The 12,292-nt window shown below is 56.3% G+C and overlaps 2 protein-coding genes across 5 annotated transcripts; one reads left to right on the top strand and one right to left on the bottom strand.

Annotated features, from left to right (window-relative positions):
* Window positions 1-868: 868 nt before the first annotated feature.
* On the bottom strand, window positions 869-3,255 carry GOLGA7 (golgin A7). Of its 4 annotated transcripts, none has more exons than XM_010222126.2 (5): window positions 3,116-3,255; window positions 2,354-2,506; window positions 1,913-2,014; window positions 1,681-1,744; window positions 869-1,044 (listed from the first exon to the last, which is right to left on the bottom strand). In XM_010222126.2, exons 1-4 carry the CDS (start codon window positions 3,224-3,226, stop codon window positions 1,697-1,699), a joined length of 414 nt encoding a protein of 137 aa, XP_010220428.2. In that variant the 5' UTR covers window positions 3,227-3,255; the 3' UTR covers window positions 869-1,044; window positions 1,681-1,696. The 4 variants fall into 4 exon arrangements, with proteins under 4 accessions (XP_010220428.2, XP_088377567.1, XP_088377566.1 ...); XM_088521441.1 differs by having other exon boundaries at window positions 869-1,041; window positions 3,116-3,243; XM_088521440.1 differs by having other exon boundaries at window positions 869-1,041; window positions 1,681-1,773; window positions 1,880-2,014; window positions 3,116-3,243.
* Window positions 3,256-7,691: 4,436 nt separating this feature from the next.
* SFRP1 (secreted frizzled related protein 1) lies at window positions 7,692-11,710 on the top strand. Its single transcript, XM_088521407.1, has 3 exons — window positions 7,692-8,208; window positions 9,406-9,483; window positions 11,352-11,710. The coding sequence occupies exons 1-3, from the start codon at window positions 7,692-7,694 to the stop codon at window positions 11,672-11,674; spliced, it is 918 nt and encodes a 305-aa protein (XP_088377533.1). The 3' UTR covers window positions 11,675-11,710.
* The last annotated feature ends 582 nt before the right edge of the window (window positions 11,711-12,292 follow it).

The following is a 12,292-nucleotide window of genomic DNA, read 5'->3' on the forward strand; positions in this document are numbered from 1 at the left end:
CAGTATTAGCACCTACAGTATCACCAAAAGCCAAAACACTCCAACTATTCTGCACGTTTTCTTATTTTCCTCAATTCTTGAATTCCTTTCACAATTCAACGATGGTCTAGAGAGCCTTAGTTTGATAAAAAATATTAAGCCAACTTGGTTTGTGGGATGTTTACACTTGCGGGTATTGCTGAGGAATGTCTATGCATGGGAGATGCTAAATAATGCACAGTTCTACTTTTCAACAGTTTGCCAGCATCTTGCACAACACCTAACGACTTGTCAAATCAACATTTTTTCCTATAAATTATATATAATAAATCCATAAACAGTTTTACATTTCACATATTAAATTTAGGGTAGGGATTATGTTCATTGGTTCAGCATCCATTTTATTGTACTTAACTGTTTCATGAATGAAAAAATAGACCTTCTCTTCTGACAAGCACAGACAGATGCAATAACAGCACAGATATGGTAGTAGCAAAGAACCCAGTATTAAACTCTAGCTATTTCTCCCCCTTCTAGTAACAGCAAAAGCATTAAAAAACAAGAAACACTCTGCCCTTTAGCTTTCAATGAGAATCAGCACAGGAAACTTAAAAAAATGCTCAGTGCCTTGAGTCACTTCTTGCCAGCCAGAGGCACTGCGCATCCCTCCAGTACCGAGCTGAAGGAAAGGCCTCGTTCCTGGAAAACTCTCAACTCTGACTTGCAGCTTTTCAAGCCCGACTGATGGACAGAAAGGTTCAACAATTACGGAGGAACAGCGCTGCGCTCCTGTCTAGGGTTAGGCTTCTTTTGGGTTAAGCGCCCAATTTCTTTCAAGCAGCTTTATCGCTTTTTCTTCAAAAGCCAAAATGATCCCATTGCTTAGAAGTTTGCTCAAAAAATGGATGCTGACCAGCTGGGAGGTCACCCCATGCGGAGTCGAGTTTTAGGAAGTTAGTCCTTGTAGTAGATGGCACTGTGGATCTGGCAGCAGAGAGAGGAATGATACTCTAAAGTAGGAGGTAGGGAAGCTTTGATACCGCAAGTCCATTGCTGAGCCATCTGCTAGAAAACAAAAGTTTCACAACATTAGAAATTGTAATTGCAAAAAAAAAAAAAAAAAAAAAAAAAAAAAAACACACACACCCACACACAAAAAATCCCCATACATAAATCTTCACATATCTATATTCTGTTCTTTCATAAAGAAAGTAGCAGGAAAGGTAGAGATCAGGTGCTATAAGGTTATCAGGAACTGAAGCCAGCACACTGGATTTCATTTGTGCAACAAAATAAAAATGCACCCCTTTATTTCTATGTTCCTTTCTGCCCAACAGGCATAAACACTTTCAAATCTTTCTGGACACACTACCAACAACCTAGAATACCACCACCCCAGAATATCTAAAACAAAAGTGTCAGTTGGAAGTTTCAGCTTTTCACAATCAAGACCTGTATTTCATTAACATTAAATCTGGTATCATCTGAACTTCATTATTACTCAGTGGCAAACTGCCAACTATTACTTTTTTTTTTCCCACCTTTAACTGGTATTTGAAAACCTAATCCACATAAGATTTATTTTGAAAGATTTTGATTACGTGAAGTGATTGACTAAACATTTTCTCTTGGCAGGACAGATTCTATCCCTCTGAGAATACAGGAACAGGTTTGGAACATGTAATATGAAGTTGTCAATACCTGACACTCCACAGTTTTATCTTCCACTGCTCATAGCTCTGTCTTCATAAATGGTAATTTCAATCTGCAGAGAAATGCTGTTAGGGAAACGTACTATAAAAAGGTTATGAAAACAAACAAACAAAAAAACCCAGTAAGATACTAAAACTATAAAATGTCACTCTGAGATAAAATGGCAGTATTTCTAAGATGGACAAACCAGTGCACAGCTGAAGAAACCACTAAAGGATACAACTCTTAATCCTCTCTCAATAGGGTCTGTCAGAAGGAGGCCCTGAGGAGCGTAGATCTTCTCATTCTGTTCCTGAATGAACTTTGCAATTTTCTTTAGAACCTGGTAATAGAAAAACACAGGGGTCAGTTTCTTGATCAGCTTTTACGGCATTAAAATAAGAGGCCCAGAGGAGCCTAACATCACAACGCCAGGTTTTATCGCTCGCTGAAACTGCACAATTCTTCTGGAATTTCAAACACAAGGGATCATTCTACATATTAGTCAAATTTGGTTAAGTAAAGAGGCTTTTTCTACATGTAAAATAATTCGCAGTATGAGCTGGTATCAATATGAAACTGTAAAAACAGTAAAAATCACAGAAAACCCACCAGGAACAAATCCTTAATTGAAATTTAGGGAATAAACTGCCTTCCAAGCACTAAAGCAAACGGCACTTACCTTTTCATAATGCGTTTCCATGCACAGGAAGATGGTGTAGGCGGTCAGACAGGCCAGGCACCCTTCCAGGTAGGACTGGCCTCCGAGTTTTTCGGCTTCTGCATAAAGGTTATTCAGAGTTCGGACGGTCTCTTCAAACTGCTGCCTGTCAATCTGCAAAAAGCAACTTTATCAGTCGTGCCCTGCACACCTCGTGCTCACAGGTATCCTCAGGTCTCCACCTTCCTTTTTGGCTTACTCCTATTTCCAAACTTTGTCAGAAACGTCCCCCACAAGCAGCTAAAATGGGCACTATGTTTAAAGGTAGAGTCCGAAGGACACCTTGGATTACTTGTGGACCTGTGGCTCTTTGGTAAATACCCACTAAGCGATCAGAGCAAGTCTGAGTTCCAGACAGACGTGAACACAAAGGAACGAGGGACAACAGGGGACTCCCTCGAAGTGCAAATCGCATAAAGAAACAAAAGCCAAGTGCAGAACTCGGGAGGCCGCTGGGTCCCCAGGGTGACAACGGCGGCTCTGTCCTCGCTGTGGCGACGGGTGCGTTTTACTGAAGTGCCCAAGATCCAGGGCAGCGCAAGACAGGGACGTTCCCAAAACCGCGAAAAAAGAGGAATTTTCAAGATTTTTTCACACCTCGGGTGGGACAAGCGCCCCCAACGCTGGGCGCGAGGCTCTCGGCGGAGCCCGCTGGGCCGCAGCGTTACCCGGGGGAGGCCCGAGCCGCTGCTGGGGGGGACCCGGTGCCGCCGCCCGCCTTACCCGGTTCTCCAGCTCGGCCGGGAACTTGCTCTGGAACTGGCAGCGGGTGCCGCCGCTGTAGTCGCGCTGGATGAAGACCTTGCCGGACACGGGCGCCTGCTGCGGCCTCATGGCGCCGCCGCTCCCGGTGCCGGCCCGCGCCCCCCGCCCCCGCCTCCCTCACGGCCGTCGCGAAAGCGGCGGCGCCGCTGCGGGCCCGAGAAAAGGCGGAAGCGCCCGCTCTGCGCATGCGCCTCCCTCCGCGGGCGGGGACCCTCCGCGCATGCGCGGTGTATCTCCCCCCCCCCCCGCGCCCCGCTTGGTACAGCCCGCCCCCCCTACGTCAGCACGGTACAGTCCCGCCCACAAGGAGGGACTCGAGCCCCCCTCCCGCCCCGCGTTCCCCCGAAGGTCGCGGGTTCGATTCCTACGCCCGGCTCCCAAGCCCAGTGTGACGTCACGGCGCTATCCCAGGAGCCCGATCACAGAATCCCAGAATGGCTGAGGTTGGAAGGGACCTCTAGAGATCATCCAGTCCAACCCCTGCTCCAGCAGGGACACCCAGAGCATGGGGCACACGGTGGCATCCAGGCAGGCTTGGAAGATCTCCAGAGATATCCCACGGGGTTCTTTTTTTTAGGTGCATATAAAATCCTCCCGGAAAAAGCTTGATTCAGTTACGGTTACACTAGATTGCATAAAAATGTTTTTGAAAATACATGTTTTCAGGGTGCCTGAGATCCCCCTGGACCCCCCACTGGCCCCAGGGAAGGAGAAATGGATGGGAGCGGGGTCGAGATGTGCACCCCAAAACCAGGGAAACGGTGGCACCGGAAAATGGGGGATCACCTGGGATGGAGCATTTCAGAATATGGTCCTGGTTGGCACTGGCTCTAGCAGAGCCTGCTGCCACCAGGAGCTTTTCCCGGGAAGGAGTTCCCTCTATTTTAAGTCATTAAAGCAGAAAAAAAAAAAAAAAAAAAAGAGAATCTTAGGAAATGCTTGAACCGATTAGGTGCTCTTAGGAGCTAAGGAGCTAAACAAATGCAAAGCAATTCCCCCCTCCCAGCCCCTCGTGCTGCTGGAGAAGCTGGAGAATGTAATCTCATTTCCAAACACACAATTAGGGAAAATAAAAGAAAAAGAAAAAGAAAAAGAAAAAGAAAAAGAAAAGAAAAGAAAAGAAAAGAAAAGAAAAGAAAAGAAAAGAAAAGAAAAGAAAAGAAAAGAATAATTAATTTCTGCTTCCTCATGCAAATCCGCTGACCAATCATTTAGGGATCAGGAGCAATTCCGCTTCTTGTGCAAATTCCAGACTGAAGGCATGAAAAAAAAAAAAAAGGAGAGTGAATGGATTTACTTTTCTAAGAAGCAACGTTAACAAAGGTCCCATTTTCCGCGGTTATGTGCCTGGCCAGACAGCCCTCGCTGACAAGCTCTCAAAAAAACATGTGTTGGCCCCGTTGAAAAGGCCCCAGTGTTGACGGGCGGACAATGGAAGTGACAAATTGTCCCATTGTCCCCATCGGGGTGAGCGGGGCTCTGGGATAATTGCGGAGCAGGGGGAGGAAAAGCGGCAGGGCGGGAGACAGGATGGACCCGGACGGGACCGACCCCGTCCCGGTGACCGACCCCGTCTGGCAGCCCCCGAGTGCTGCTGGTACCGTCTGTCCCCGTGTCCCGTACAAGCTCCAGGCCACCCTTGGTGGGACACGGAGCATCCCTCCGGAGCATCCCGAGCCCGGGGAGCCCCTTGGCCTCATGGAAACCCCACGGGGCGAGGACGCGGCGTGCGCGGCCCCGGTAATTCGAAGCAGATGAGCGCTGGGCCGAGCGCTGCAGACTCAGTGCCCCGAGCTCGCCGCCGTTACCTTGAGGCTCGCCAGAGCTCTCCTGCAAGGGTTATTTACGGCCAAGTCATAAATAGCTCTTATGGATTTTCTCCATCAATCGGGAAAATGGATTAGGTGGGGAAAAATTTATGCACTTGAGGTTGGGGCATGCGGTTTCTCAGGCGAGGAGGAGGAGGGCTGTGCTGTGAGCTTGGGCTTGCCTAGCGAATTCCCTCCCGCAAATGGTTTGGACGGGGGGGACGGAGCAGGGAGGCTCGTCCTTAAATCCCTCCGCAACCTCTATAAGCAGGAGCTGGAGGTTGCATCAATGATTGACCAGACGGGTCCGCCGCACTACCGGCTTGTAAACAGACTTTAATGGCCGGCTGTAAATCCAGGCGGTAGCCGGGCCGGCTTCGTCTCCGTCGGACGCGCTCGGGGCTCCGCATCGCTTGGCTTCGAGCTCCGCCGGCTCTGCAATCGCGCGTGCAAATCCAAGAGGCAAAGTCCTCGAGGTCAAAACGATGCGGATGTCAGCGGAGGTTTCCGGCCGGCGGCTTTTCCGCGAGCCTGGACGCGCGCGCTCCGGCGGGTGCCCCCGGCGCCTCCGCGCGCTCGCACGGGACCCGCTTTTGTTAATCGCTGGAGCGCAGCGTCATTAGCGAGGAGCGCGGCGCGCGCACAAAGGGGAACCTGCCAAATTACTAATAAGCAGAAACTCCATCCATCTTAATGAGGCGGCGTTAAGAAAATAGCAGCCTGGAATATCCACCCAGGGGCTTCGGTGCTTGCTCATTCGCGTTAGAAAGCAGCGCGGAGCCCCGTGCCAACGTTCTTCTTCACGTGGTTTCTTTATGCTTTCGCAAATCATTAAGCATGAAAAAGGTAAATAAATGTCTGGAGGGCTCAGAAAATAAATGATTAGGGGGAAGAGAAACATCTGGCCTCTTCGCGAGGGGAAAAACAACTTGAGAAATCACAGGGCCCAGGCTCTCTTCTCCACAGAGGGTGATGCAGGGTGCTCCATGGGGATGTGGAGCTCCTGCTTGCTAGCGATGCCCGTTATGGGTGAATTGGGGGAAAATTATAACCCCATTTATGCCCTGGCCATGCACCCCACGGCCCGGCTTGCAGCCCTCCGTCTGCTGCACCTGGTGCAGGCGGCGCGGAGCTTCCTGCTGTGCCGTAACGCAGCGAGTTATTACCCGCTAAATATTTATAAATCCTGTAAATATTTGCTGTCAGCTCTCGGCAGGGATTAGGGCCAGGCGGGCACGCGCTGGAGGCCGCATCGCCCTTGCCGAGGTAGCACGGGAGCAAACGCTCCGCCGTGGGATTTGGGCAGGGAATTCGGCGCTGGCTGGAAGCGGTGTCCGCGGCCGGGCTTGGTGCTGCCGCTCATGCACGAAAGCCGCTCGCTTGGCACAAATCAGCTCAGGTCGCCGGCTTTGTTCACCGGGAATGCAGGGCATTCCTTTATCCCAAGCTTTTTTCCCCGTCCCCATCTTGCGCGCTTAGCCCTGATGCTCCCAGCGCGCTGCTCAACCTTGAATAAAAAAGATTGCGGGATGGCCAAGCCAAACAAGCCGGATGGCCCGTTGCCACTCGGAAAATGAGAGGCCCGGAGACTTCCTTAGGCTCCTGCGACTGAGAAGGGGGAGTTTCTTGCTGGAGCACCGGGAAGGAGGCAGCTCTGGAGAACTCACCAGCGCGCTCAAGGAGGCCATGGAAACCCGCTGGGGTGCTGGGTTATCCTATGAGCTGCAGGAAACCCGGGATGCCCGAGGATCATGTGCATGCTGGAGCCCATTGGGATGCACGGGGGTTTATCCCGAGATTGTCCTGATCCTGCTGCTCGCGAGGGGCCGATGGTGAACAGAGCATCGAGGCCAGTTTGCTGGAGCGCGATACCTCTTTAAGACACAGACCTACTCTTTCGCTCTTTTTTTTTTTTTTTCCCCTCAAATACCATAGTTTTCTTTGGAATTTGTCCATAGGGAAATGAGGGCTGCAGGGTCCAGCGCAGGTTCTCAGAAACGTTTTGCAACCTTGGAAAAAAAAAAAAAAAAGAAAAAGAAACGCGGCAGGAGCCGGGGAGGGAACCGGGGCCTCCCAGGAGCCTCCCGGGGAAGGGGGGAGGCCCGGGGCGGCCCCGACGGCGCTTGAGGGGCTCGGGGGCCGCTTGGGGCCGCGTTGCCCGGGGTGGGGGGCGCAGACCGGGGGCCGGGGCCGCCCCCGCGCGGCGCCGTCGGGCCGGGGGCGGGGGCGGGTTGGGGGGCGGCCGGGTCGGATCGGGATTGGCTCCGACGGCCGTGATTGACAGCGGGGACGCCTCCCTGATTGGCTGCGGGCTGCTCAGAAACCCGTGGCGCGGCGGGGACCGGGGACCGGGAATCGGGATCGCGATCGGGACCGGGACCGGGAGAGGAGCGGGGCCGGAGCGCGCTGAGCCCCGCGGGCGCCGTCGGGGCGCCGCGAAACGTCCCGGGGCGGCGGCAGCGGGCGGAGCGCGCAGGAGCGCGCGGAGCCTCCGAGCGCCGTCGGGGCCCCCGGGAGCGTCTCGGAGCGGCGGGCGGAGCGCGCAGGAGCCCGCAGAGCCCCGCGGGCAGCGCCGGGGCTCCCGGGAGCGTCTCGGAGCAGCGACGGCGGCGGGCGGAGGGCGCAGGAGCCCGCAGAGCCCCGCGAGCGCTGCCGTGGGCCCCGGGGAGCATCTCGGAGCGTCGGTGCCGTCGGGGCGGTCGCGGGGAGCCCCGGCGGGCGCAGACATGGGGCGGGCGCCGCGGGCGCTGCTGGCGCTGGCCGCGGCGCTGCTGGCGCGCGGCGGCGGCGCGAGCGAGTACGACTACGTGAGCTACCAGTCGGACGTGGGGCCCTACGGCGGCGGGCGCTTCTACGCCAAGCCCCGCCAGTGCGTGGCCATCCCCGCCGACCTGCGGCTCTGCCACGGCGTGGGCTACGACAAGATGGTGCTGCCCAACCTGCTGGAGCACGAGAGCATGGGCGAGGTGAAGCACCAGGCGAGCAGCTGGGTGCCGCTGCTCAACAAGAACTGCCACATGGGCACGCAGGTCTTCCTGTGCTCGCTCTTCGCGCCCGTGTGCCTCGAGCGGCCCGTGTACCCGTGCCGCTGGCTCTGCGAGGCCGTGCGCGACGCCTGCGAGCCCGTCATGCAGTTCTTCGGCTTCTTCTGGCCCGACATGCTCAAGTGCGACCAGTTCCCCCAGGACGACGTCTGCATCGCCATGACGGCGCCCAACGCCACCGAGGTCGCCAGGCCCAAAGGTAGGGCTGGGCGGGATACGCGTGCGGGAATGCGGGATGGGGCTCCCTGCCAGCTCGCTGATCCCGACACCGCCAGCCCGCCTGGCATCCCTAGTATCTGCTAAGAAACCAAGCGGTTCGCGTTTGTGCGTTTATTATGTTCAGCAAGGCTGTTTGGCGCTTGCTTGGCTGCTTTGCAGCGAGCTGCAGCGCGCGGTGCTCAAAACTTTTAAAGCGAGCGGGCAGGGAGCGCGTCCGTGGCGTTCCCTGCCATGGGACGCAGCGAACGGCTGCACAAGCGCGCGGGCTCCCCACGGCTCACGCGTGCCCCGCGCTCGCTGCGGGGAGCCCTTTGTATTCAAGGGGGCTCCCCGCGAGCTTAGCCCCTTGGTTGGCACCGCTGGGCCCACCTTGCGCTTGGGATGTGGACAAGGATAGCTCTGCGCCGGCTTCGGAGCGCGCTTGCAGCACCAATCCGTGAAGCCAGGCAAGGCGGCGCACGAAGCATCGTGGCCGCTCGCGCAGTGCAAGCACTGTGTCTTATGTCTTGTGCGCTCTTAAGTGAGCTATATTAGTTTGCAAAGACGCTCGCAGAAAGCGAGTCTGTAAAATCTTCACCAAAGCGAGTGCTCCGGGGTGCTCGCTCTTTTTTTTTCCCCCCATTAACACCTTGAAATTGGAATTTGTTGCTGCCTCTCCGAGAGCTGACCTGCAAATTCCTTTCTGCTTAAGCACGGGCGGTGAAGCCTGCAGGCCCCCCGGGATGCACCGGGAGAGCCTCAGATTAATTCGGCATTACGCATTCCTGCCCCTGCCCCCGGAGGAAGCCGGAGCCGGGGGGAAAAGCCGGAGCTGGGCAGAGGTTGCAAAGCTGCTGAGTGCAAAGTCAGAGCTTGGGGTATCGGGGGCTGCAGGGACTTGGGCGCTTCCAGGGGACGGTGGCAGCACCCGCTGGGAACGCCACCTGGAAAACGCATCCCGGAGGGTAACCCTGGAGCAAGCACAGGACTCCCAGAGCAAATAAATGTCCCTGTCAGGAGCCCGGATCCGCCTCTGTGCTGCTGGGTGGTCTCTGCTCCAGCTGGAGCCGGGAGCTTGGGAGCCGTTTCCTGCTCTCGGGATGGCACGAGCTTCCCTGCCGCCGTGGATCGCAGGATGCGCCGGCCGTGGGGACACCCGCGCGCTGCAGCCCACCCCGTCCTCTGCTCTGCCCCGCAGGAACCACCGTGTGCCCCCCGTGCGACAACGAGATGAAGGCGGAGGCCATCGTGGAGCACCTCTGCGCCAGCGAGTTCGGTAAGGGGCACGTGCCCGGATGCTCTTCCCAGGGCTCTCCCGTCCATCCGGGTGCTCCGGAGCGGGCCGGGGGCCGCGGCGGTGGCCCGGTGGCCAGTGTGCCTCTAGATGTCAGTGTTGGCTCGCGGACACGTGGGCACGGGAGCGTGCGGCAGGAAAAGCGCACAGAGCAAAATTGGCTTTCTTGGATCAAACCCTGGAGTAACCGGCTTTGACATCCTTGCCGGGTGCAGAACTTCCCGGCAAGGTGATTAGGTGTCACCCGAGCAAGGTGTGCATTCCTTGGGGATTAGTGCTCCGGTGGCCCCTTGCTCCCGGCGGGAAGCACTCCCGAGCGCGCTGCGGGCTTGGCACACTTGGGATCCCCGGAAAAGGCTTCTTCCCATAGGAAAAGCAGTGCCGCTGCGATGCCTTCCCGGGGACATCCATCGTGTCCGGAGGACGGACGAGCAGGCGGCACTGTCGGGCGAGGGCTGGAAGGGAGAGGGAATTGGGGCCGCGCGCTTGGCGCGCCGGGACGTTACGCAAGCGAGCGGCGGCGGAGGCCAAACCAGAGGCATCCTCGGCGGCGAGCTCGCAACGTGGGGCTTGCCGAGAAGACTGCGGCGCCGGCGCCCGGCGGGCAGGAATGTTTCCTGGCAGCTCCCGGGAGCTCGGAATGCCGGAGAGCCCGGCTGGTGCCGCGTCCCGGGGCGCCGGATGCGGGCGCTGGGGATGGCGCCGGGAGTCGCATCCGCTCTGCGCAAGTGGAGTCCGGCGCTTCCAGCCATTGTGAGGACTCGGCATCAGGCTCTGTGCCCTGGATCCGCAAGGATCCGAGGGGCGGCTTTATTTTTAACTGCGCCGGAGCGCTCACTGGGGCCGAGATTCCTCCCATTCCTCTGTCTTCCCACTGCTGCCTTCTTTTTGTCTTGGAAAGAGGAGCCCAGATGCAGGCGAGAGGGGCACAGCTGGTGGCCGTAGCGCTGATCCGTCCCCATGCCGGGACATCCTCATGTTCCTGCTTTGTCCCTGGAATACAGAGCGGGGGGAAAAGCTCCCTTGCAGCTCCATGGGTTTTGGACCTGTCACACGCATCCCTGTGCCCGGTGCATCCCTGGCACGGCTTGGCTGCGCATGAAGGGGGGATCCCGCCGGCACACAGGGAATCCCATCCTGGCGGCCCTTGCTCCAGTGAGCTCCGATGAAAAGCAGAACTGGCTGTGACGACCCCGAACTCGCTCCTCTCTCACTCTTTCCTGGTGGTTTTATTTATTGTTTCTGCCCCTTCTCCAGGCTCCAAGCGGATCCGGTGGAACAGGCTCCGGCTGCGCGGGAGCCCGTGCTGCAATCAATACTCGCTGTTTATTTTTCCCCTTGACTGACAGTTCCTTGCCGGCAGCCTTCTCCCGTTACAGCCCTAATGCGTCTCCTGGCAGCTTTCCTTCTCCGAACGCTTTTCCAGGGGCAACGGGGCCGGGGGAGCAGCCGTGGGCTCACGTTTAGCTCCTCAACACCCCGAATTTGGGAAGCAGCTGGAAAACTTTGCCAGGGCGGTCGCTGCACCATGGAGCAGGAGCAAGTCCGAAGGAAACTCCCAAATCATGGAAATATGTTAGTGATTTCGGGCCATGTGTGTTTCCCCCCCCAAACAAGGCAAAGCCAAATGGCACAGAAGCGATGCTTTAATGCACAACATATTTTCATCGTTTTTTCCCCCTATACACTAAATTCCCCTTCATGGTCATGGCAAAGGAACATTTCTTTTTGGAAATCCAGGTTGTGATTCGCTTGGAGAGAAATCTGTTCCGTGGAAGTGGGGCGGGATGGGGTGCGGATGAAGATTGCTTGGGAATCACCTTTTCCCTCCCCTCCGCCTTGTCTTTCAGCTCTCAAGATGACCATAAAGGAAGTGAAGAAGGAGAACGGGGATAAAATGATCGTCCCGAGGAAGAGGAAGGCCCTGAAGCTGGGACCCATCAGGAAGAAGAACCTCAAGAAGCTCGTGCTTTTCCTCAAAAACGGAGCCGACTGCCCTTGCCACCAGCTGGACAACCTGGGCCACCACTTCCTCATCATGGGCCGCCAGGTGAAGACCCAGTACCTGCTCACGGCCATCTACAAGTGGGACAAGAAAAACAAGGAGTTCAAGAAGTTCATGAAGAAGATGAAGTCTCCCGACTGCCCCACGTTCCCCTCTGTCTTCAAGTGACCTGGACCTGGCGCGGACCCGGACACGGCGGCTCCGCTCCCGCTGGGGCTGCCCTGGCCCCATCACTTCGAGCTGTCTATTTTAGCGCTTTCCTTTGCAAATCCCGGCCTTCCCGCTCCCCCGAGCCGGCATTTCCCGGCATGCCGGCGTGCCATGGGTGTGATGAGTTCATGCTGGTCACCAGTTCTGCTCCACCTGCGACATCCAAAGACCTGTAGCCGTAAGGACGTGCAGATTGAGTTAAATATCAATGACCAAGAGGGGCAGGACCAGGGCTGTGATGTTGCCCATGGGAGAGACCCCTCAAGACCTCGCAGCCCTAGAGTGATCCCTGCTGATCCAGAGCCAGCGCCTCATCCTGCATCCCTGTCCCCATCCCACTCTCGGCACTAATGACACTGCCCTGCCTCGGTCCCGGGTTGGGGACACGGTGGAGCCACCGGCTCCGGTGCCTCCTCTCCCTCCAGATACAAAAACCCCGTCGCTTCCTCCTCCTCTTCCTCCATGTGCACAAAAGCCTCAGATACTGTGAGAACGCTCAGCACCGTTTCCATTTTCGACCAGCGAACTTTGGCCTGTTCCCAACTATTTTAGCAGTTGGTTTTGATGCTAGGACTT

The sequence above is a fragment of the Tinamus guttatus genome, unplaced genomic scaffold (genome assembly GCF_059628265.1).
Source record: "Tinamus guttatus ecotype Peru unplaced genomic scaffold, ASM5962826v1 Tinamus_guttatus_pri_ptg000123l, whole genome shotgun sequence".
In the NCBI taxonomy this organism is placed as follows: domain Eukaryota; kingdom Metazoa; phylum Chordata; class Aves; order Tinamiformes; family Tinamidae; genus Tinamus; species Tinamus guttatus.